This window comes from Poecilia reticulata, chromosome 2 (genome assembly GCF_904066995.2).
Source record: "Poecilia reticulata chromosome 2, P_reticulata-male-v2, whole genome shotgun sequence".
Classification (NCBI taxonomy): Eukaryota; Metazoa; Chordata; class Actinopteri; order Cyprinodontiformes; family Poeciliidae; genus Poecilia; species Poecilia reticulata.
The window spans coordinates 43,720,076-43,743,595 of NC_088831.1; the positions used below are offsets into that span (position 1 = coordinate 43,720,076).

General features: G+C 38.7%; 1 protein-coding gene across 3 annotated transcripts in view; it reads left to right on the forward strand.

The window, feature by feature from the left end:
* tmeff2a (transmembrane protein with EGF-like and two follistatin-like domains 2a) overlaps positions 1 to 23,520 on the forward strand; it is a 126,007-nt gene that overhangs the window by 2,027 nt on the left and 100,460 nt on the right. For 2 of the 3 annotated variants that reach the window (XM_081604701.1, XM_081604700.1), the window contains exon 2: positions 17,835 to 17,944. In XM_081604701.1, coding sequence (XP_081460827.1) covers positions 17,835 to 17,944 — 110 coding nt within the window. Of the gene's footprint in view, positions 1 to 16,693; positions 16,755 to 17,834; positions 17,945 to 23,520 lie in introns of those variants that run through there. The other variant, XM_081604702.1, reaches the window with a different exon arrangement.

Here is a 23,520-nt window from a genome sequence, read left to right on the forward strand (position 1 = left end):
GTAAATTGCCGACAGCTGACGTAAACTGCTTGTGTTTCTGAAATCGATTGTTTGAAAGGCTAATAAATAAATTCATGAACACAAAAACGAAGGTCGTATTTATATCTATATTTAGTTCGTTTTAGCTAACTTAAGTTAACTAAAACTTGAGTTAATTAACTACCTTTTCATTTCAGTTATTGTTTTTTCAGTTTTAGTTAATCATAATAAGTTTGGTTGTGACGTTATGTGAGTTTGGGTTTGTGCAGAGCTGGAGTTGGTTGTGAGTTTCTGAAACTTATTGGACTCATTTCTTGATTTGGGTAATTTATGCTGATTTTTTTCTTCTTTCAAACCAAAACTTGTTGTTTGTCTTCGTCTTCCTGACGTATAGAAGAGAAAGCAGCCAATATGAGCAGCTTTTTATGGAAATGTGTTGTTTTCACAGTGGAGGATCCTGAGCAGATGGTTCATTTCCATCAGATTTACAAAAGAAAAGAAGAAGAACCAGAAGCGGTCAGCAGTTTCTTACGCACGCTTCGGTGAAGCTACATTTAATGGCCGGACGATCCATTTAATGGGACCACTGCGTTAGCACAGCGGAGGAATTGATCTATTGAGCGAAGTCTGTCAGATACCAGTTGGATAAGTGGCAATATTCCCAGTTTCAGTTCATTACGTCCAGGTTTTTCCAGTGCACGTAATATGTCACTGACCCAAAGAATTGAAAAACAATCTAGCTGGTGGTAAATTGGACAGTCAGTTGGACATTTGTCTCCACTGTATTCATAAATCTATACGCTGTTTCATTACGGTTAGCTGTGGTTAGCAGCTTTGGGATCCATATGTTGCTTTTAGAGTCAGGGAAGTGATGATAAGCCCAACAAGATTTATAATTTTTAAGATTTTTTTCATACTTACTGAACCGTTTATGTTCACAGGTTTTTCTGTGGAAGGTAAATCCAAATTATTTGTGGAGAATTTGCATATTTGGTAGCAAAAATGCAGCTTGGGAAGCTAAAATACCTAGCTTAAATGCTACTTCACATGCTATTGGCTGGCGTTTTTGCAAAGTAGCCAATCCGAAAGCGCTCTTCATATTCCTTGGCTGTACCGTTAAAATCAGAAACAAAGAAGACCGTAGCTGTTAGCTTCTGTTGGAGTGCTAAGATGGTTTCCACCGAGTGTTTTGATGGATATTTGGTGTTTAAACTGTTAAAACACAAAGAAAATGTCAAAAAATATAGAATTTTTAAATTCCATTAAATGGACGCAATAAAAATAACGTGAATAAGTTTGTACAGGTGATAAATCATTAAAAAACATGCAATGACGTCATACTCCAGCTACTTCCTGTCGGGTTTTTTGTTGTTTCTGCCAGTAGCAACATGCAGTTACTGATCATGTGGTTCGTTTGATGCAAAAAAAGTTTTTCCGTCAGAGTTTTGCAAAATTAATTTCAATACGGCCAAAAAAGAAGTGTTTTTTTCAAAATTTCCTCGTGTCCATTAGAAACGCAGCTAGTGATTTATAAATTAACTACAGTAGTTTACCGTCTAGTTTACATGGAGCCATTTTATACATCTGGTTCCGTGGTTTTAGTCAGAGCTTCAGCAGCAGCGGTCGACAGCCGTTACATTTAACTGGTAAAATTAAATTATCGCGATGTAGTGATGCACAAAATAAAAGTCAGCAGTTTACACATTAAAGAAAACCAAAAATTGATGTTAGCCAATAATAGGTATGACATTAAGCTTAATATATCTAGAACAGAGGAGTCCAAACTGCAGGTCGGGGGCCATTTGTGGCCCTTGGGATGATATTTTTCTGACCTCCAACTGGAGTTCAACAAAATACAAGTTTGTTTATTTTACTTTTTGTTTTAATCACAGTAAAATTATTCCAGACATAATTTTTCACAATGGAAAATGTTAAGTACAACACAAATATTTGTATTTTAATGATCCAAGGTTTTATAGTGAGTAGAAATAATTTTATCCTGAGACTTTGCTGGACCAAAATTAGCTAAAAATATCAACTGATCTGAAAGAAACTGACCCAAAATCTTGTTCTTATAACTGAGAATAAATCATTTAACTTAAAAGATTTAACTTAAAAGAATCTGAAAACGATAATTTTTTTATTTTAATTCAGCATTGGTGTGAAATCCTTTTTAATAAAACTGTATTTTCTTGTTTTTAAAGTAATTTTGAATGGACAATTATTGCATGTAACATAAAGTTTTGTCACCGATGATCTCGGATGCATGGCTACATGGTAGCAGCTATCCTGTTGAATTCATTTAAACCTTAATAGATTTACAGTAATTTTACTCCTTTGCCTCCTTTCTGACCTTTCTGGTCCTGAACTTGTTGCGCAGCTCCATATAAAAGCCATGAGAGAGGTCACAAAAGGATGTTTCACCACTGTGGTTGTTCTGCCTTCATTACTAATTCATCGTGCTTCATTATTGATCAGCGCGATGCTTAAAACACCAAAGCAGGACTTCTTGATCTCCAGGTAGATGGAGCTGCATTTGGCTGACATCGTCTCTCTTTTAGACCAGAAAGTGCTTCTCCTGCCGTCTTAATTGTTCACATATAAACATTACCTGCTCAATATTTGATGTTTGGCAGCTTGTTTTCGTTAATTATTCAGGCGACTGTAATCTCCTCCTGGAGCGGCAGGAAGTATAGGCTTTCCTGGCGGCCATGTTCAGGTGTTATTTGCAGGAAGATGACATAATCGCCATCAAACCCGTACAGTTCATGTTTAATAAAACGTTTGTCTGTTTTTGCTAAAACGATTCCCAGCAGAACAAACGAGATTTTAAATTACAGCAACTGAAAAATAAAAAGTGCTGACAGCTAACAGGAGGTGCAGCAGAAATGTTATCAAGATGTTTTTGTAAGAGTTACTTTAGTAACTTTTTTGAAAAAAAAAAACAAACATTTTTACTCAGTATTTTTATGGGTTATTTTATTTTGAAGTATTTTCTACTTGAGTAAAATTTCTGGATTTTCTTCCCACTGAATGAAAAACAAACATGTTTTAATTCAAAAATTCAGTAACTTAGTACTTTAGTAGACTTTTTACCAAATACGTTTTTACTTTTACTTGAGTTAAAGTATGAATCAGTGGTGCTTCTCTTACTTGAATTATATTTTTCTTTTTTACCCGCCTCTGTTTTTTGTGTCATTTTTGTTTATTTAATATTAACCATAAAACCTAAACCTAAAGTGTTTTGATGAAAAACTGTCAGAAAGCTGATTTTATTCCTAATTAGGTTAAATTGTTGTGCACAGCTCAAGGGCAAATTGATTCCAGTTTGATTTAAAATGTAAATTAATTACAGCCATGAAGAAATTGGTTTCGAAGCAGCGTCCACATTTTCTCATAAGTTTGGTCTCAGCTTTATAGCATCTAAAATCCTGATTTATTTGCCTTTTTTACCCAGTTTAGCTTCCATGTGTGTAAAAAGTGTATAAAACTCTTTAAATTTGACTATAATCTATAATTGCAGCAACGATTTCACACTGAAGGTTTAGTTTAAAAAAAAAATCACCACCTTAGGAAATAATACAAATACTGGGATCCCAAACAGAATCTGTAAACTACTAAAGCCATTTGAATTTTATTCTTTTTACATATCAAAGATTTGAAAAAGATTTCATTTGTTGTTATTTTTTTACGTGTCTCACAAGTGGGGAATTACAGTTTTCACTAGAAAACTGGAATATAAACGTAAACATATCAAAACCTCTGAAATCATAATAATAATTACAACATCAAAGAAAAGTAGAGCTTAATACTAGACGTACATAGCGGCAAAGAAGACCAGAAATACCTGTAGCACAATGCTAATTGACATGCTATTGCTAACGTTTGCAAAGCAGCCGATCCAGGAGTACGGCTAAGGAAGACCTTAGCTGATGTTAGCTTCTGTGGCGCTAAAACTGTTTCCACTGTGTGTATTAATGCACAATAACTTATATTTTGTCTTTGAACTCTTGAAATAGACAGTTGCAAGCGTTTTTAGAGGGAGCTTAAAATGTTTCAGGTGATTTTAGCTACTACAACAAATTGCTTTGATTTATTATAAGGTGCATTCACACCAGCTCTGTTTAGTCTGCTTTAGTCCAACTCCGGTTCGTTTGGAAGGAGTGAATGCTGATCAAACCTAAAACCAAACCTGGTTTCGGTTCAGTTGAAGTGAACTGTGGTTCAGTTTGGATGCATATGTGAACACCAAGCGGACCAGAGTCCGCTCCAAAAACAAGAAGTGAACTACAGTGCAGGGCATTCTGGGTAAATACAACCAAAACAAACATGCTAGGCTAGCGTTAGCGGGAGAACTGACTCGAAATCCTCCAAGTGCTAAAATATGACACCATTTTTGTTGACATTTTGTTGTGCTCAGTGTCTTCAGAGGTTTTTGTGTCGTTTCCTTCTTGATGTAGCGCCCCCACAGGCCAGGAGGGGAACAGGTTTTTCAAAGGGTTTGGTTGGTTTGACTCAGAGCCACAGCAGCTGGAGATGGAGCAAACGTTTCAGTTTTGATCTCAAATTGAACCGACTCTACCGGATTATCAGGTGTGAACACACCTGTGATTAACGCCGCGGCTTTGCATGATTTTGTAAATTATGATAATTTAATGCAAAGTTGGCATTTTTAATGGACTTTCAATGCAACTTGTAGAGCAACTTTGCATTAAAAGTGTCATTATTTACCAAATGACACTTCATTACAACTGTCATAACCATTCATAAAGACTTCTTGTGTTCACGTCAGGTGTTATGTCATGTTTACGACAGTATCATGTCAGACTTATGCACACCCCTTCAAATAAAGTGTAACAGAAAGATGATCCCCTCTGGAACAAAGCGTGTGTCTGTGGCATCGATCAGATTGTTGGTTGATTTATTGGCTGAAATTTATGTCAGTTTTGACTCATGGAGCCGATTTGCTTAAAAAAAAACGTCCAGAGTTTCATATTTTCTGAGCATGAAGCTGTTTAACCGGCATGGACACTCCTCAGCTTCTTATCTCCGCATCAGGAACTTTAACCGGACGAGTCGTAACTGGAGTCCCGTCAGCCCCGTCTCTTTAAAACAAACACTGCGTCCTTATGCTGATTATCTAAACCTGTTGCATCATCAGCAGAAAGGTCACGCATCTGGAATCAGAGCCTCCGTAGCGAGTGTCACGTCGCCGTGACCTTTCGTTATGTTGCTAAGAAACAAGGGAAACTTAGGCGCTGTGGTAAACACCAACAGAACAGGCGAGGACCACCAGACGAGAGCAGAGCCGATTACAGTCCTCAAACATGCCTCCGGTAACAAACCTGCCAGATCTGAGGCGGACCAGACAAACTGTTGTCCAAACAGATGAAGCACAGACAAGCAGACGCTTTCTTTGATTCATCACTGAGATTCTGGATGAAGTTTTGACACGAATGGAGCTGCTGAACTTCTGACCTCCTGCTCCGGGAAGAAGATGCAATCTCTTGCAACATTTCCTTTATCTTTTTTTTTATATTTCATAGTCATGTGCTTGTTTTTTTTGTTGTTGTTTTTTTCCCACCCTAAACAATATGCAGAAAGCTTATGAGGCGCGGTAAAACATGCCGAGTTGGCTTGGGTTTCAAGTATCGATGTCTTCCAAACATATGCACAGCTGCCTCTGCAGGGACTCGAGAGTAAAGCTGCAGAAAGCAGAGAGATTGTTTTACGCTCAGAAACGTGATTGTGATGAACAGCTAACATGTTTGCATGTCTGGAAAAAGTGGTTGTGAGAAACGAAGGGACTGCAGACTCGGCAGGAAGGTTTATCGGAGCCGCTGTTCCTCCAGAGGGGGAGAGTTTTTCAACCGACCTGCACGGATTTCTAAAAACGAGCTCTGACATAAATATACAGACAGACACACAACTACAAATATGAAAGGGCAGAATTATGTTTTACAGGCATGTAGAGCCAAATTACAGCACAATCAAGCAACTATGTTAACCTCGGATGTCATAAAAATGCTAAAAATATCAAATATAACTTAGAAATGTTAATTCATAATTTAATGCCTTGAAATCGGGTCTCTGTCTCTTTAAAAAGTCCTGAAGTCAACCCAACATAGCTCCTCTATTAACCCCTTAACAACGTATCTCTGAGAAGTAGCTCCAGGTGTTTGCTAATTGCTAGGCTAGTCTGAAGGAGCTGAGTGGGGGGAGGAGCTCTGACTCGAAGGCGGAGCTAAGCCCACTCAGCCGTTTTTATGCAGCTGAACGGTTGCCATGGAGATTACAGGATTTCTGAAACATGAATAAAAGAATCAAAGAAGAACTCCAGGTTTGTTTTTGATGAGAGAATAACATTATAACAAGATATAAGGCTGGAAAAAGACGTTGTTTTCACACAATACTGCCGTTTTAATGATGCGTTTAATCAAAATACACATTTTTTACGGAGACGTAGATTTTCAGAGTTTTATGCCCCTGGTAAGGCACAGACCCACAGTCATGATGCTCAATTAGGCAAAGGTTGTTTAAAATCTCAACATTTCTGGGATTTTGTATAAATCCCAGAAATTATTTCCTGTTTTCTTATAAATTTGTTTTTATTTGTTGTCAGATCTTAAATTAAATTTTCTTTATTCCAAATAGATTAATCTAAACATTTCCTATTTTTTGGCATAGATTTACTCCTTGATGGCCAATTATCTTCTATTTTCTTATCCAAAATGGCCTTATTTGAGCCTTTATGTAAAACATACTAAATATAATTTAAAAAACTGTAACGCGGTTTTTATTGAAGCCTTCTTCCTGTTTGTCTGAGGAATCGTCGTTTTACGTCCTGAGAGATTTACGTGGCAGGAAACGCTCCTTTGTGGCCGCTTCTCAGAGACGGTACCTTTGTGTTTGTGCTGCAGACGAAGTGACTTCCTGCGTGTAAGTCATGATTGGATTGTTGTTCATAAGACGATGCGAGAGCCTCCAGCGGTAATGAATCCCTCGGCGGCTTTGTTTACGGTTTTCCTGTAGTTTTCAGGCAGAACATCTGGTTCTGGCTGCTGCAGACGGTTTAACGGCACTTTCTTCTTCTCCTCCTCCTCCTCCTTCTTCTTCTTCTTCTTCTTCTTCTTCTCCTTCTTCTCCTCCTCCTCCTCCTTCTCCTTCTCCTCCTTCTTCTTCTTCTTCTTCTTTTCTTCTTCTTTCATTTCAAAACACTTCAGTGTATTCACCTCTTGGAGAAACTGACATCATTATCAGACTTTTTATTTTATTTCTTGTCATATAGCACAGATTATGAACAATTTATACTTTGGCACAGAGTTGGTAATTAATTTGAGGCTTGATATTTACGATGCTCATTATTATTATTATTATAGGTTTTCTTGTCTTCACAGTTTATATTCATTTTGTTTATCTAATATAATTGTTTGATCTTTCGCACAGTAAACTGGCATCTTATGAAAACCATAAGATAGTTTTGATTACAAATGTCTGATAATTGTTGAGTTTTAAAGTGATATATTTGATGAAACAGAAAAAAGCATCGGGATTAAAACTGTTCACTTCAGGCTGAAACAGCAGAAAAGGAGACGACATTCCTGAGCTCCTCAAGTGTTTTACAGAAAACTGTCAGACCTACAGCAGTGATGCTAACATTTCCTCACAGCAGACATCTGTGGCTACGTTTTGATGCATAAATTATTTCTGCAGAGTGAAATATGCATTTTGTTTGTGGGAAAGTTGCAGATTGTCAGTTCCGCCACATTATAAACCTGGAAACTGGCAAAAAAGTTTGATTTAAATCGAGATTTTAGGAAAAACCACAAGAGATATCAAATAGCTGAATCATTTGAAGATAGTTTAACATTTTGTGATTTGTTTAAAAGTTGAATGGAGTTTCCAAGTTGAAGGAAGTAGACGTAATAAAAGGTCAAAGAGCAGAAAGTTTCTGCTGAATTTGTGGAATTCTGAAGAATTTCAATGAATTTCAATGGGGCTGAAATTCCGACGTTTCAAACTGAAGCGCTAAGCTCGTTATTTTGTTCTTGGTTATGTGTGCACATGTTTTCTCTTGTCCTGCTGAGGACTTGCTTTGCTGAAATAAATGAAACGAAACATGAAAACTCAGCAGGCTGTAGTTTTTGCAGTTTCTGTTTCCAGCAGCTGGGCTGAAGGGAATCAGATTTTTCCTGGGATTTTTTCCGCAGTGTGGCTGTCAGCGTGCCAGCTGCCTGACCGCCAGCCTCTCTGGCATCTTTTTATTTTTCATTCGCGGCTCTCAGCCCGCCTCATGTGGCCCTCTCCAGGCTGAGGGCCTCTTCGGCGCGTTGAGGCCTCTCATGTCGGCGCTCTTGGCTCCACGGCGGTATGTTTGAGCAGAGAAGTGACTCTGCCAAGCAGCAGGTTGGTTTGCAGCAGCCTGATGAGGCGGCGCCGTGCCAGAGAGGGCTTTTACGAGAGGAAAGGTGTATCGATTGGTGCGCTTCGTTTACAGAGGGTGATGTGCATGAGTGTCCATCATCATGAGACACGCAGCAGAGAGAGGAGGCTTTATGAAACATCTGGCTGCTGATTCTACAGCAGAGAACCAGAAATACACAAAATAATTACAATTACAAGAACAGAGTCAGACGAGAAGAAAGGACTAATAATACCAGAAAAAAGTTCAGTAGATATCAGAATAAAGCTGCTATAATACGAGAATAAAGTAAAACAAGAATGAAGTCAAAGTGTAACAAGAATAAAGTAATATTTAAAGACTAAAGTCATATTTTGAGTATAAAGTCATAATATTGCTAAAATACAGGAATAAAGTTATAATATTACCAGAATAAAGGTGTAAAGTCGTGAGTCTTCATAACTTTTCCTTTCGCCTTGTTAACAGAGAACGTTCCAAGCTACATTTCAAAATAAGAGCATCAGCTCTTATTTCGATGATATTAGGAGCTAATACCGCTAGCTGTGTTAGCTGTGTTAGCAGCTAACAGGAGCGATTTATTACAGATGTTTATAAGTAGAGAAAGTCAAATATAGATCAACAAAATCCATTTTGGTTACTGAAACTGACATATGTAGTTAAACAAACTATTAATGAAGTAATATAAATAAAAGAATCATTTTAAAAACAATGTTAGAGAAATGATTGCGTCCGTAACTCTTATGTTCCTGTTTATTTTCTCAAAGCGATCACCGCAGATGATTTCTGCAGACATTTCATCTGAAGTAAAAGCTGCGTTTTATGCAGAAACCGTAATGTTTGGTGAAAATCCGGCGTCTTCACGCCGCTCTTCCGGGTTACGGCGATTTTCCTGGAGGCGGCACCACATGAGCAGAGGACAAAACTCCCTCTGTTTGGCTGGAAACTTTACAAACCACCATCTCTGATCTGCAGACGCAGCTCGGAGTTGTAGCTGCGCGGCGGCTTCTCGGCTTCAAGCGGCTCCTGAACGGCGCATCATGAAAACTGGAGCTTCTTTTATCGTCTCATCAGCGCTGAGGAGTCTGGGAGCTGCTGCAGGTCACGGCTGGCGGCTCCTATGAGGTCAAGATCCTGAACTTACAAACACTGAAGGTTTCCTGCTGCGCTGCTGCCTGTGGAAACGTTCATGAGAGACAATATGTATGTAGAGCCACAAATAATTCAGCTTCAGAATGAGAACGAATAAAAATAAAACAAAACACACAAGATGTTATTATTTACATATATGGAGACAAAGCAGAAAATGTAAGTTCAACCTCTCTGCTTCCACTGTAAAACCCCTACACTGCAAAAACACAAAATCTTACCGAGTCATTTTGTTTTGTTTCTAGTGCAAATGTATTAGTAAACTTTAAAATAGCAAAACTAACGAGTAACTTTTCACTAATATATAAAAGCTTGTTTTTAGTCAATAGTTCCTTCATATTGATGATAACAGAGAAAGATTATTTCACTTATAACAAGATATTTTCCTCACATTATAAGTAAAATAATCTGCCAGTGAAACTACAATTTCTTCATCAATATCAAGGACGAGGGCTGGTAGAGCTGTTGCCTTGCAGCAAGAAGGTTCTGGGTTCGATTCCCGGTCTTTCTGCATGGAGTCTCCATGTTCTCCCTGTGCATGGTGGGTTTTCTCCAGGTACTCCGGTTTCCTCCCACAGTCCAAAAACATGACTGTCAGGTTAATTGGCCTCTCCAAATTGTCCCTAGGTGTGAGTGTGTGTGTGCATGGTTGTGTGTCTCTGTGTTGCCCTGCGACAGACTGGTGACCTGTCCAGGTGACCCCGCCTCTCGCCCGGTACACTAACTGATGAACCATCAACCCTCCTGACCCCACTGAGGGATAAGGGTGTTAGAAAATGGATGGATTTTAAGGACTTACTGATTTAAAACAAGTTTTTATATATTAGTGAAAAGTTACTTGTTAGTTTTGAATTCTTTAAAGTTTACTGATATATTTACACTAGAAACGGGACAGAAATACTTGATAGGATTTTGTGTTTTTACAGTGTAAAACGTAAACTAAAGATAAGGTGCACTTTAATGATCGCAGGATTGGGAAATTATTGATCAGATCCATTGATTTTCTGATCAGTATCAGTGTGAGCAGGACGTTTCACAGAAAAATGCCCCAAAAAATCAGTGATTATCTCAGGAAAGCATAAATCTCAGCATGTCAACGTTTTAAAAACAGGTTAAAGCTGCACTGAAGTGATGAACAAAAACAATAATACAGCAGAATAAGTTGATAAATAAAAATAAAACATCCCAACAGAAAAGTTTCAGGCCTCAGTTAAAAGTCATAAAGTCATTTAATCTGTCGACAGAGAGATTTTCCAGGCTGGTTTTCATCCAGTCTGAATTTTAACTCCACCGAATGATGAATCTGTTATTTGTGAGTTCAGATTTAATAAACTCCTTTCTGTCATACGGGAGCATTTTACTGCCTTTCTTAGTCCTTTCATGGAAAATTTAAAGACAACTTATGAACGTAACATTTTGAGGCCTTAATTTTAGATACACAAAGTTATGACTTTTCAAGGATGCACAGCCACTCCAGGTGTCTAAGTTTTGAGATTCAAGGCACAAGAGCAAAGATTCTGATAAAACTGAGCCAGAAAAAGACTTTCTGCTTCCCGTTTGTCTCAACATGTTTTAAATTGGCAATATTATGTTTTCTAGGCACATAAAAACATTTTATAACTCAATGAATCTGCGTTACCTTCAGTTGTTATAAAAATGCTGTATATATCAAAACAAATTTGACTTTGTAATTTAATGCCTTCAAATTGGGAAGTCATCCAACATGGCTCCTTATTTAACCCTTTAACAACATTTTTACCAGCTTTTCACTGAGAAGTAGCTTCTATAATGAGATCTATTGTCTGCTGGCTAGTCTGAAGGAACTGAAAGGGGGAGGAGCTAGGTACACCCAGGCGTTTTGCACAGCTGGATTGTTGCCATGGAGATTAAAAGATTTCCTAAACATACATGAAAGAATCGAGGCACATCAAGGGAATAACATTATAACCTGATTTAAAGCTACAACAAGTTGATTTTACATGATGCTGCCCCTTTAAATCTCATCCTGACTGGACTCTGAATAAATCCGACGTATTTCGGTTTAAAATCCTCCCGTACACTTTGGTAGCATCGCTAACATCAGGATCTGAGCCGGTTTTCTCTCTGATTGGACATCTGCCACTGAAACACAATCCTGACTAATGAGAGAAGAAGAGTTAACTTCCTGTCAACGCCGTCCTCTGTCTCTGGGAGACACGAGACGCAACAAACAGAAACGGCGAACAAAAGATGGAGGAGCGTCAGAGAAAACAGAAAAGCGGGAGCGGTTTTAATTTCCCCCGTTACGCTGCAGCTGAAAAGCAGCTCCTGACGTGTTCAGTCACATTTAATCTGAAACATATCAGATATTTTCTGCTGTTTGACGTCTGAATGCACAGATTATTTCATAAAGTTTGAGTTATATCATGTTCTCTGTCACTGCTGGTTAGGCAACAAGGAGGGCGAGTTTTATTTATTTATACATTAAAGCAAAATGGCTGGAGGCTTTTTCTGAAATAATACATGAACAAAAATAATTACCTAATAATAGGATTTAGTGGGAAAACAGGTTTCAGTCATTGTAATTAGAGGATGCAACGCATTAAGATACTTCGTTAACTGAAGAATAATAATCATATCCTGAGGTCAGCCAGGATTCACAGCTTTATTTCTGTTTCTCCTGCAGTCGTTTAGTTTCTAACCAACTTAGATCTGCAGAGCGGAAATGTCCGTGACGAACCAAAACAACGTCAGCCAGCCGATTGCTTTCTGTCAGCAAATGTTCTTCTGACCTGAAGTGTTTCATTAGTTTCCTTTCCACCAATAAACCTGTTTACAATCATAGAAATAAAAAATAAAATTAAAAATTTATACCCATTCATTTACCTTATAGTGATGATGTATGGAAGTTTCACCAATTCAAATGTAAGTTTTTATAAGAAAAATAAGAATAAAATTTAAGATGTAAATCACGACAGAAACGTATAAAAAAATGCTTGTATAAATATGTAAACTGTGATATTTCTGGGCTCTTTTTATGGCATGCCACAACACAGCAAGGAACCAGGCTAACTAACGTCACATCCATTTGAAGTGCACAACTTTTATTGTGGCAGTGGTTCTTAACCTGGTTCGATCGAACCCCAGGGGTTCGGTGAGTCGGTCTCAGGGGTTCGGCGGAGCCTCTGCCGCAGAGGTAAAGACACATTAACTTGTGTAAAGTCGTGATGACGCCCCACTTTGACATCACTTGCTGCAGAGGATCACGTTACATTGTTTAGCCAATCAGAGGATCACGTTACATTGCTTAGCCAATCAGAGGATCACGTTACATTGCTTAGCCAATCAGAGGATCACGTTACATTGCTTAGCCAATCAGAGGATCACGTTACATTGCTTAGCCAATCAGAGGATCACGTTACATTGCTTAGCCAATCAGAGGATCACGTTACATTGCTTAGCCAATCAGAGGATCACGTTACATTGTTTAGCCAATCAGAGGATCACGTTACATTGCTGAGCCAATCAGAGGATCACGTTACATTGCTTAGCCAATCAGAGGATCACGTTACATTGTTTAGCCAATCAGAGGATCACGTTACATTGCTTAGCTAATCAGAGGATCACGTTACATTGCTTAGCCAATCAGAGGATCGCGTTACATTGCTTAGCCAATCAGAGGATCACGTTACATTGCTTAGCCAATCAGAGCTGTGGAGGAGGCCTGATTGAAGGAGCTCCACTGTCAACATGGATTTGAACTTGTGTCTTTATTTACTTCAGCAAAGCTCACAGTTTTTACCAAATCCTGTAGCTTTCGGTGAACTTCTAAATCTGCTCCTTAGTCGCATCTTTTCGGGGTTGGTACTGCCTCTAGTGGTGTGGAGGTGGTAACACAACTAATATAATTTACTAAATCAGAATACCGCAAAGTCTTTATTATTATTATTAATTTTTCATTCTCTTAACAATGTAGAGCTAATCAAATGATCTAAACAAAACCTTAAAGTGGATCTAGTTTCTCCCGATGGCCAACCTGTTGAAACTGTGGCAAATTTTAAATACCTTGGGTCGTTCCTGGACAGTCAGCTCAACTTTGCTGAAAACACTGACTATATTTTGAAGAAATGTTCTCAGGGACTCTACCTTTTAAGAAGACTTGGTGATCTTGGGGTGACCCAACTGGACTCTAGAGTCAACTAGACTCTAGTTGGGCCACTCATATGTCTTGAATTTGGAAAAAAAAAGGGTTCAGTGAATGCGCATATGAATCTGATGGGTTCGGTACCTCAAAAAAGGTTAAGAACCACTGTATTGTGGTTTGTCAACTACTTCCACTAGATGGCGCTTTTTCACCAAAACATACTAAAAGAAGATACAGTTTAGTAAATATCTAAATATACACAATAATAAACAATGTTACAAGACAACAGTGTCGGCTCTTAAACATGGCATATAGCTCTCTAGCTAGCTAGCAAGCATTAGCAGCTTTTTGCTTCAAACGCGTCGAGTCAAAGATCTCAGTGATTGAAACTTCTGATTCAAACTTCTGTCTGATAGGTTTTTTTCGTGTGGGACTTTTTTATGTGAACATACAACATTAAATAACAAACTTGAGTTATTTAAAGCCAGCGTACGTTTTCTTTAATGAAGACATTTTAAGGCTTTTTAAGAATGGATGGACACCATGCTATTCAGTAGCATATATGCTACATACAACAATAACATGTTGCAAACTCTGGTTGTTTTTGGTGCATTTCTTCAGATGGCAACAGCAGCTGAGGGAGGAAGAGGAGAGTCTCGTATCATACGGTCACAATATGGTGATAGAGGTGATGTAGTACCCAGAAACTGTACTCAGGTAAAAGTAGAAATACTTCAGCATGTTTTAAGCAAGTAAAAGTAAAAAGTAGCCGTCCAAGAAATTACTCAAGAGTAAAAAAGAATTTGGTAAAAAGTTTACTCAAGTACTGAGTATCTGATCAAATTATCAATAATTTAATATTTAAAATTACATCATCAGAAGGACCAAAATATAAAGTTGAAAAGTTGAAATTTTGCTATTTTAAGGAACAAAATGACAATTATTCATATAAGTAACAAAAAAAAACAGATTCAGGCGAAATAAAATATTTCCAAATCATTTTTCTTTCAATAAAAAACATATTAAACTTTAAATCTGCAGGTGTGTGTCTGAGTCTGGTGGATTTTTGGTTAAAACATGTTTGAATTTCATTCAGGGCTGCACAGTGGTGCAGTTGGTAGAGCTGTTGCCTGGCAGCAAGAAGGTTCTGGGTTCGATTCCCGGCCTGGGGTCTTTCTGCATGGAGTTTGCATGTTCTCCCTGTGCGTGCGTGGGTTTTCTCCGGGTACTACGGTTTCCTCCCACAGTCCAAAAACATGACTGTCAGGTTAATTGGCCTCTCCAAATTGTCCATAGGTGTGAGTGTGTGTGTGCATGGTTGTGTGTCTCTGTGTTGCCCTGCGACAGACTGGCGACCTGTCCAGGGTGACCCCGCCTCTCGCCCGAAACGTTGGCTGGAGATGGGCACCAGCACCCCTCCCGACCCCACTGAGGGAAAAAGGGTTCAAGAAAATGGATGGATGGATGGATGAATTTCATTCAGTGGGAAGAAAATCCAGAAACTTTACTCAAGTAAGAGAAGAAATACTTTATGATAAAATTACTCGAGTTAAAGTAAAAATACCCCTAAAGTTAAATGTTTTCACTTAAGTTACTGAAGTAAATGTGCAGCTGTGGTTGTGTGTTGGTTCTGGTTCTGGTATCGGGTATCGGGTTTAGCTGGTGGCTCTAATCTGCCTGTAAATCTGTGCTGTTATCTTTCTCTCTGCATCATGATGGAGGAGCAACGTCTCTCCAGCTTCATCCTCAAAAACCCGAAACGTCGAGTCTGCATCAGCTGGACGATGCTTTAAAAATAACCTCGGCTCTCCTATTTTAAATCAGAAATGAAGGACATGCCTCTGCCCCGAACAAAGACGTTTCCATCTCCTGTCAGCTGGAATCTGTCTGAATGTAAACCACTTTGCTTTCTAAATGGCTTCATGTACATAGGGGCGGCTTCTTGTAAGCAATCATTCCAGGTAGACAAATCGCCCTGAGCTGAGTGTCTCCTGCTCGTATGACTGTGATTTGATTCGGAATGTCATTTGAGATTCATAACACGGCCTGAATTGGATCATGTCCCAGCACCGTGCCCTGAGAGTCCGCCAGCATTCAAACAAGCAACTTAAAGAAACGCAGGAAAATAATGCAGTAGTAGCTCTCCAAAAGCAACCCAAAAACATCCTTAGGGTTGTTATTTTAGTGACACAATTAAATACAATGAGTTGAAATACAAATGTAGTATTTGTAATAATGTAACTGTTTCAGTAATTTATGAAATACAAAAGTAAATGAATGATTAAATTAGTAGTTAAAATTAAATGTACAATATGTATATAAGCATGTATAATAATTTCAGTATTATATTATTTCAAATATTTCAGCATATATTTAAATATTTCAGAATATTGTGTTTAAGTATGATGGTGTATTAGGTCCATATTACAACAATGAAGCAAAACACGAGAATAAAGTTATAAAATTAAGAATAAAGTCATAATATTACGAGATTAAAGTCGTATAAGAGTTGAAACAATATAAAAGTATAGTCATATTATGAATATAGTTTTATGGCTTTATGCCCATAATATTTCGAATTTATTCTCGTATTTTTTATTAATTTTTTTAGAATGGCCATAATACTCAGTTATATTTAGGCCACCCCACCGGGGTTGTAACGATTATTGTGAATGATTCGAGTACCTCGATTATTAAAATTCCTCGAGTCAAATTATCTCCCTGGCAGCTTCGTTAAATTATATTGTTTTTTTTAGCTCACCGTGTTCCAGCCGGGTGATTATTTTTGTGGCACCACGCTCTCACTTCCGGCTATGAGTGACGAATGCTAAGTGCTGCTAGCATAACATGTCCAGTTGTCAAGTTCGATCCGGTGCATCCTGGTGGATTTCATTGATTGATAACAATCTTCGGGTTTTAATCGTTTTTCGGTGTATCAATAGACATCTTTAAAATAACTGGCGCGATGGACGGAACACCTTTCTCCACCGGTGTTCTGACTATTTGTGCTACCCAACAATCCGTCCTACTTCGTGGTAATGCGCATGCGCACAGCGATGCTCGGCGCGAAAGGCGTAGAGCGCGGTAGGTGATTTATACAGGTGAAACAGAGACGGAACGGCTACGGAAGCCGATGGTTAGCTTCAATATGGCTTTATAAACCACTGGAAAATAAATTTCATATCATGCCGGTCACAACAAATACGTGGCAGAGCGCAGTGTGGCGGTTCAATGTTTTTCTGTCCCGTTGCTAACATGGACACAAAAGCTACAAATGGCTTGGCGAAGTGAGAGTTAATCTGTTGAACTGACTGAAGATGAATACATAAACTAGAGATTAGACATTTTTATAAGTGTCTTTGTGAACCTGCTGCTTTTTATTATTAAACCGAATATAACTCAGCTTTTTGTACACATTTTGTCCAGATTAATTTAAAGATTGAACTACTATTGTAAGAAGTTAATTTTCTAAACTACAGAAAAGTAATTGTTAGGGAAGCACAAATATGAACAACTGGGCTGATGTTGGTCTCCAATATTAATACTGCTGTTAATTCAGTATTTACCAGTATTTTGTTTTATGACATTTTTTAAATTTACTTTATTGATTAACTGTCAAAATAATTGATAGATTAATAAAATTATCGTTTACAACAGCCCTACACATCTTGTCATCAGTTAGCGGGTCAGGCTAACTCTGTTGTAGATTGATCTGCAGTAAAACTGTTGTTCAGATTAACCAATCAGGTTCAGGCTTATTGGTTAATCAGACCAGAACCAGAAGTCCAGAGACGTCAGGACGGTTGATAAAACAACAGCAGATGTTAAATAAATATTTAGTGCTAAACTGTTCAGAGATTTATAAGCTGACAGAAATATTTTAAAGTTTATTCTCTAACCTGTGAAAACACTGTTACAATAATCAATGCGATAAACGCATGGATGAGTTTCTCTAGATCTAGCTGAAACGTTAGTCCTGTTAATGTTCTTCAGGTGACAGAAGGCCGACTTTCTAACTGTCTTTATGTGACTCTGAAGGTTCAGCTCTGATCTCTAATCTCTGGCTGTAATAACTGAATCTGGGCTGACTCTAGATGGTTCCTCTTTGGGTCCGAAGATAATAACTTCAGGTTTTATGTCTGTTTTTGTCTTCCTGTGCTCCAGGTTTTGATGACCGGGACACAGACCTGTTCTTGTGCGACACCAACACCTGCAAGTTTGACGGGGAGTGCCTAAGAATTGGGAATATGGTGACGTGCATTTGTGACTTTAAGGTAAGAAGATAATCTGGTTCCAGATTGTAAATAAGTTCTTACATCTGCTGGTTGGAGAATTGGTGACTGTTTTTCATTATCTGTGTTGTGCATCATTGTCGGTAGCATAATGTTGTGGAAAAAGGCATCAGATTTCAATATAAAGGACTTTAAATGTTTTATTTTGTTTCCAGACTGGTTGATTGAAGTGATGAAAGATGTGAATTATGCATAAGGTTTTCTTTTGCATGCGGGTAATGGTCGATTTATGTTTTGGATGTTTGTATTTTGATCTTGTTTGGCTCTTTTGCTTTGTTTTTATAACTGGAATCAGAATTTAGTTTGAGTTTGAGATGTTTAGGGTGACACACATGCTTCATGTTTACCTCCAGAAGAGAGAAACCGTCAGTACAGACGGAAACTCGTTGCTCCTGGAGCAGCTGAACTACAGATGATTGACAGCTTGACGTTAATCCAGCAGCTGTCAAAGATGGCTGACCTAGCGCTACACTGCGGTCATGGCTCTTCCTCACCTCCACAGCAGAAAAATACCAATGAAATGCACTTGGAATTAATTTTCTCAACATTTTGCACCTTTTCTTGCTAACAGGACTAGCTATTAGCATCTGTTTTTAATTGGTTGGCTTCAGCAGTGGGCACATTTCTGCTAATAGTGGGGCTAATTTTCAGCTTAGCGGTTTTGCTAAACCTTGATTTTTGAATTTGATTTTTCCAGATAAACTCTAAGTGGTAATTTACTTTGTAAACTTTCAGTTGAATCTTTGTTGGCATTTTGGTTTTTGTTTGACTTTCTCCTCTTTCTCCGTTTGATCTTCCTCATCTTCATTTCCTCTCATTCCGATTTCAAAGCGCTTCGGTTCAAATTGGAGTTGTAAATGTTTATTTTTGCACATTTCTAGATTTCTATTCTAGATTGACAGAGCTAGCTAGCGCTGTAGCACCTAGCATACGATATCTATCCAGAATGCATTGCAGCGTAAACAAAATGGTGACGACTGTTTGGCAATATTTTATTTACATTTCTAAAAATTTAGAAATTTAAATAAAATTTCTAAATTTTATTTAAATTTATTGTATTAAAATAATACAATATTTTCAACTGTATTATTACATCTGAGATGAATGTTTCTAGAATAAAGTTAAAACTCTTTAACATGAGGGTGTGCAAACAAAACTGGTAAATTTAAAATGAGTTTATTGCATTTATTGTATTTCTGTCATAATAAAGCTTGCGGATAGCTTTATTAATAAATTTACCTCATAATTACTGCTGTAACTAATAATATTGTTGTGTTTGAGACCATTTTCAAGTGATATATTGTTAATAATAATAATAATAATAGAAGTTAATCTTCTCACAGACTAATAAACTTTCACTTTGTAAAGAGAAATTAACACAGAAACAAAGATAATTTAAATATCCAAAATAAAACGCAACCAAAAGCATTAAAAACCAAACACAACCAAAACCAGGAATAAAATTCTGGTTTCTTTAAAAACATACATTTTTGAGACCATTTTCAATTAATATATTGATAAATTAAAACAATTAAAACAGTTTTTTGTCAATCAATTGTTTCCTGTTTAGTTATTTGTGATCTGGGGACCGAGCAAAATCATTTCAAGGTCCTCAAACGGCCCGTGAACCACACTTTGGACACCAGAGCTTTAACATATTGAATGTTTCTGAGCTAAATAGGACCAGTTTGTTCCTGTCACCGTTTCAAAGTTATGGCTGATCGTTTCCATGAAATACAAAGTTGGATAATTAGTTAGATTGAAGTCAGACATTTTAGTTTCAGTCAGAGTCCGGTTTATTTGTCCCTGCAGACTCTTCTTCTTCGTCTTCGTCATAAAAACCCGAGCCACACACACCACTGTCGGCATCCCTGTGAATTTTTACTGTTCCCTATAATGACTCATACTTTGCTTTAACAACCAAACCTGTAATAAAAAAGAAGCAACCCAGTTATCCCAGTATTGATTCTGGTGTAACATCTACAAGCGTCGCCCAGATGAATGAAGCTGGAGCGGTTTACAGGCGCAGCGCGCCTCCACATCCATCGCCGCTATCGGGACGCCATCAGTCGGGACGCTGACACTCGATTGGCTGACTTTTATCTCCATTTCCTGCTTCCCTGAGAGCAAACGCTAACAGATAGATGACATTACGGCTACATTCGTCTGCTGATGCTGCTGGTTTCTCCCAGCAGATTACCTGAACGTTTCCGTCCTGACATGGTGCGAGTCTGAGGTCGACTCGGATGTGTGTGTTCTGGGTTTGCTTGCGCGGCGGTTTCTGATTTATTTCGTCAGGCGGAGTAAACGTGACCTTCGTGACGCCATCGATCACTCTCAATCAGCGTCGGATAAACGCGATTTTCCTCCTGTTGGCAGTTTGTTCAGGCCGATCAGGGGAGACGTGGGATAAATCCTCATCCTGGATGGATTTCCTCTACAGCAAGGATGTTCAAAGTGTGGTGCGGGGGCCTTTTGCGGCCTCTGGATGATTTTGTTTGGCCCCTGGGTCCACAATACATAAAATCTTTATATGTTTATTAATTTATGTACAAGACAAACTATTTATTTGATTAATATGGTTGTCCCAAAAGAGTTTTTAAAAATATTTAGTTGTCATTTAAAACAGCAACTGTTCAAAACCCCGCTTATATTTTGGATCAACAACGATTTACCAAAATTTGACTACTTTGCTTTATAAACTGTTATATATTTATAAAACTATATTTGACGTAATCAATATGAATTTCATTAAAGGGTCAGATTTGGCCGGATTGTTTTTTTTTTTTTTTTTTTTTTACAGTTTGGCTGATCGTCTTTGGGGAGTTTGGCTGGTTTTGGGGTTATAAGGGGATTTAAGCTGGTTGTTTTACAGGTGGACTTGTTTTTGTTGTTTTTGGGCTGAAACTATCAGTCAGATCTGGCAACCTGTGCCTCTCTCTCTCCCTCATGCTCAAAATGCATGCAGGGCGCTCTGTGAAGAGGAAGTGAGTTTGATGTGGTTGAATCAATGGACACTATTCATTGCCAAGAAGCATTAGAGTCGCCACAAACTGACTGGAAGGATCCGAGTCTTTCTCTCACCGCTGCGATCCGACGTACTTCAACGCCGCATTTGTCTAAAAGCGATTCATTGTTTTGTTTTTTTTACCGTTTCCCTGGATGCCTGCGGTAATCACGTAGCATTTCCTCCTAATTCCTCTCATAACATCTGTTGGGAAAGCTTTAGTTTCCTGGTTTGGTTTTGTTAATGCCAGGTCACATTGCCGATTCCCAAAGGGCTCGTCCACTCTAAAAATATGTGCGCTCACGGAGCTGCGCAGCACTTGAGCTGAAACAGAATAAAGAGCACATTTTACTGCTCTGTCTGATGCTCTGTAATGTAATGTTTGAGCTGTGAGTCATAAAGAAATTCTTTGAACAACCTACTAACCACATAAAGTACTCCACTCGATTTATTATGCTTCAGATGACTTTGAAGAATATAATTCATGCAGAAAACATTGCTTTAGAAATAATGCTTTGAAATGTTATTGTTTGTACTCCCATTTTCCACAGAAATATGATAAAAAGCTATGTTTGTTTATTTACATTGTACAGAAATATGAGAATAGCAACTTTGTGCCAAAAAAACAAAAATTTTCTGGAAAAAAACAAGGATAAATTGTCGACTTCTGAAACGTGCTGAAACTCTGCTGGGGTTGCTAGGTAACGGGCAGAACTCTGCTGGGGTTACTAGGTAACGGGCATAACTCAGCTGGGGTTGCTTGGTAACGGGCAGAAGTCTGCTGGGGTTACTAGGTAACGAGCAGAACTCTGCTGGGATTGCTAGGTAACGGGCAGAACTCTGCTGGGGTTGCTAGGTAACGGGCAGAACTCTGCTGGGGTTGCTAGGTAACGGGCAGAACTCTGCTGGGGTTGCTAGGTAACGGGCAGAACTCTGCTGGGGTTGCTAGGTAACGGGCAGAACTCTGCTGGGGTTGCTAGGTAACGAGCAGAACTCTGCTGGGGTTACTAGGTAACGGGCAGAACTCTTCTGGGGTTGCTTGGTAACGGGCAGAACTCTGCTGGGGTTGCTTGGTAACGGGCAGAAGTCTGCTGGGGTTGCTTGGTAACGAGCAGAACTCTGCTGGGGTTACTAGGTAACGGGTAGAACTCTGCTGGGATTGCTTGGTAACGAGCAGAACTCTGCTGGGGTTGCTTGGTAATGAGCAGAACTCTGCTGGGGTTGCTTGGTAACGAGCAGAACTCTGCTGGGGTTACTAGGTAACGGGTAGAACTCTGCTGGGATTGCTAGGTAACGGGCAGAACTCTGCTGGGGTTGCTAGGTAACGAGCAGAACTTTGCTGGGGTTACTAGGTAATGGGCAGAACTCTTCTGGGGTTGCTAGGTAATGGGCAGAACTCTGCTGGGGTTGCTAGGTAACGGGCAGAACTCTGCTGGGGTTGCTTGGGACCGAGCAGAACTCTGCTGGGGTTACTAGGTAACGGGTAGAACTCTGCTGGGATTGCTAGGTAACGGGCAGAACTCTGCTGGGGTTGCTAGGTAATGAGCAGAACTTTGCTGGGGTTACTAGGTAACGGGCAGAACTCTTCTGGGGTTGCTTGGTAACGGTAATCAAAAATATTTCATTTTTGATTAATATTACATTGTTTTTTTTATCTACATTGACCGTAGTAAGTTGCAACATTTGTCACATTTCCAGCTGCCGGGGTTCTCTTTCTCACTGCACTGAGTCTCAAATAATCCAAACCCTTTGAGAAACCTGTTCCCCTCCTCGCCTGTGGGGCGCTGCACCAAGAACCACTGAAGGAAATGGCATAAAAACCTCTGAAGAAGAAACCTAGTGCAACAAAGTATAAACAAAGTTGAAGTGGGGTCAGACTTTAACGATTGTAGAATTGTTGATAGCAAAAAACCACAAGCCATTTCTAATGCTAGCGCTAGGCTAAGGTCTGCTTGGCATTCACACATGCTTTCGAACCACATCAGAGTTCACTTCAACCGAACCCAGACCGAGGTTTGTAGGTGGATCAGAGTTTGATTTTTGGTCCGATTAGCATTCAGACCAAATGTCCGTTTGTCTAGAACCGGACTTTCTAGGCTAACGGACTGGAGTTGGATTAAATCAGAATAAACTTAGTTATAACTATGTGTTATTACTTAGAAAACCAGTAGCATTTGTAGCTTTAAAGCTAATTTCACAGTAACCACTAATGATGATTCCCGCTAATTTTTGTGTTAAAACACAAAGTGAACCTGTTTACAAATAAATATTGAACATCTCTACATGTATGATTGATTTAATAAATTATAAACCATCATAAGTTTAAATAATTTGCTCTTGCAGCATTTCATTATGTCTTACCAGGTATTTTGATTAGTTTCTAGTGCAAATATGTCAATACACTTAAAATAAAACATAAGTACCACACGCCAGGTGTTTTATTTCTGGAAAACTAAACATGTTTGGAATAAAGTCATAACCAGTTTAACCTGCTAAAGTCTATCATGCTGGCAGCACATTCAGAAAGCTGACCTCAAATCTCTCCCACCTA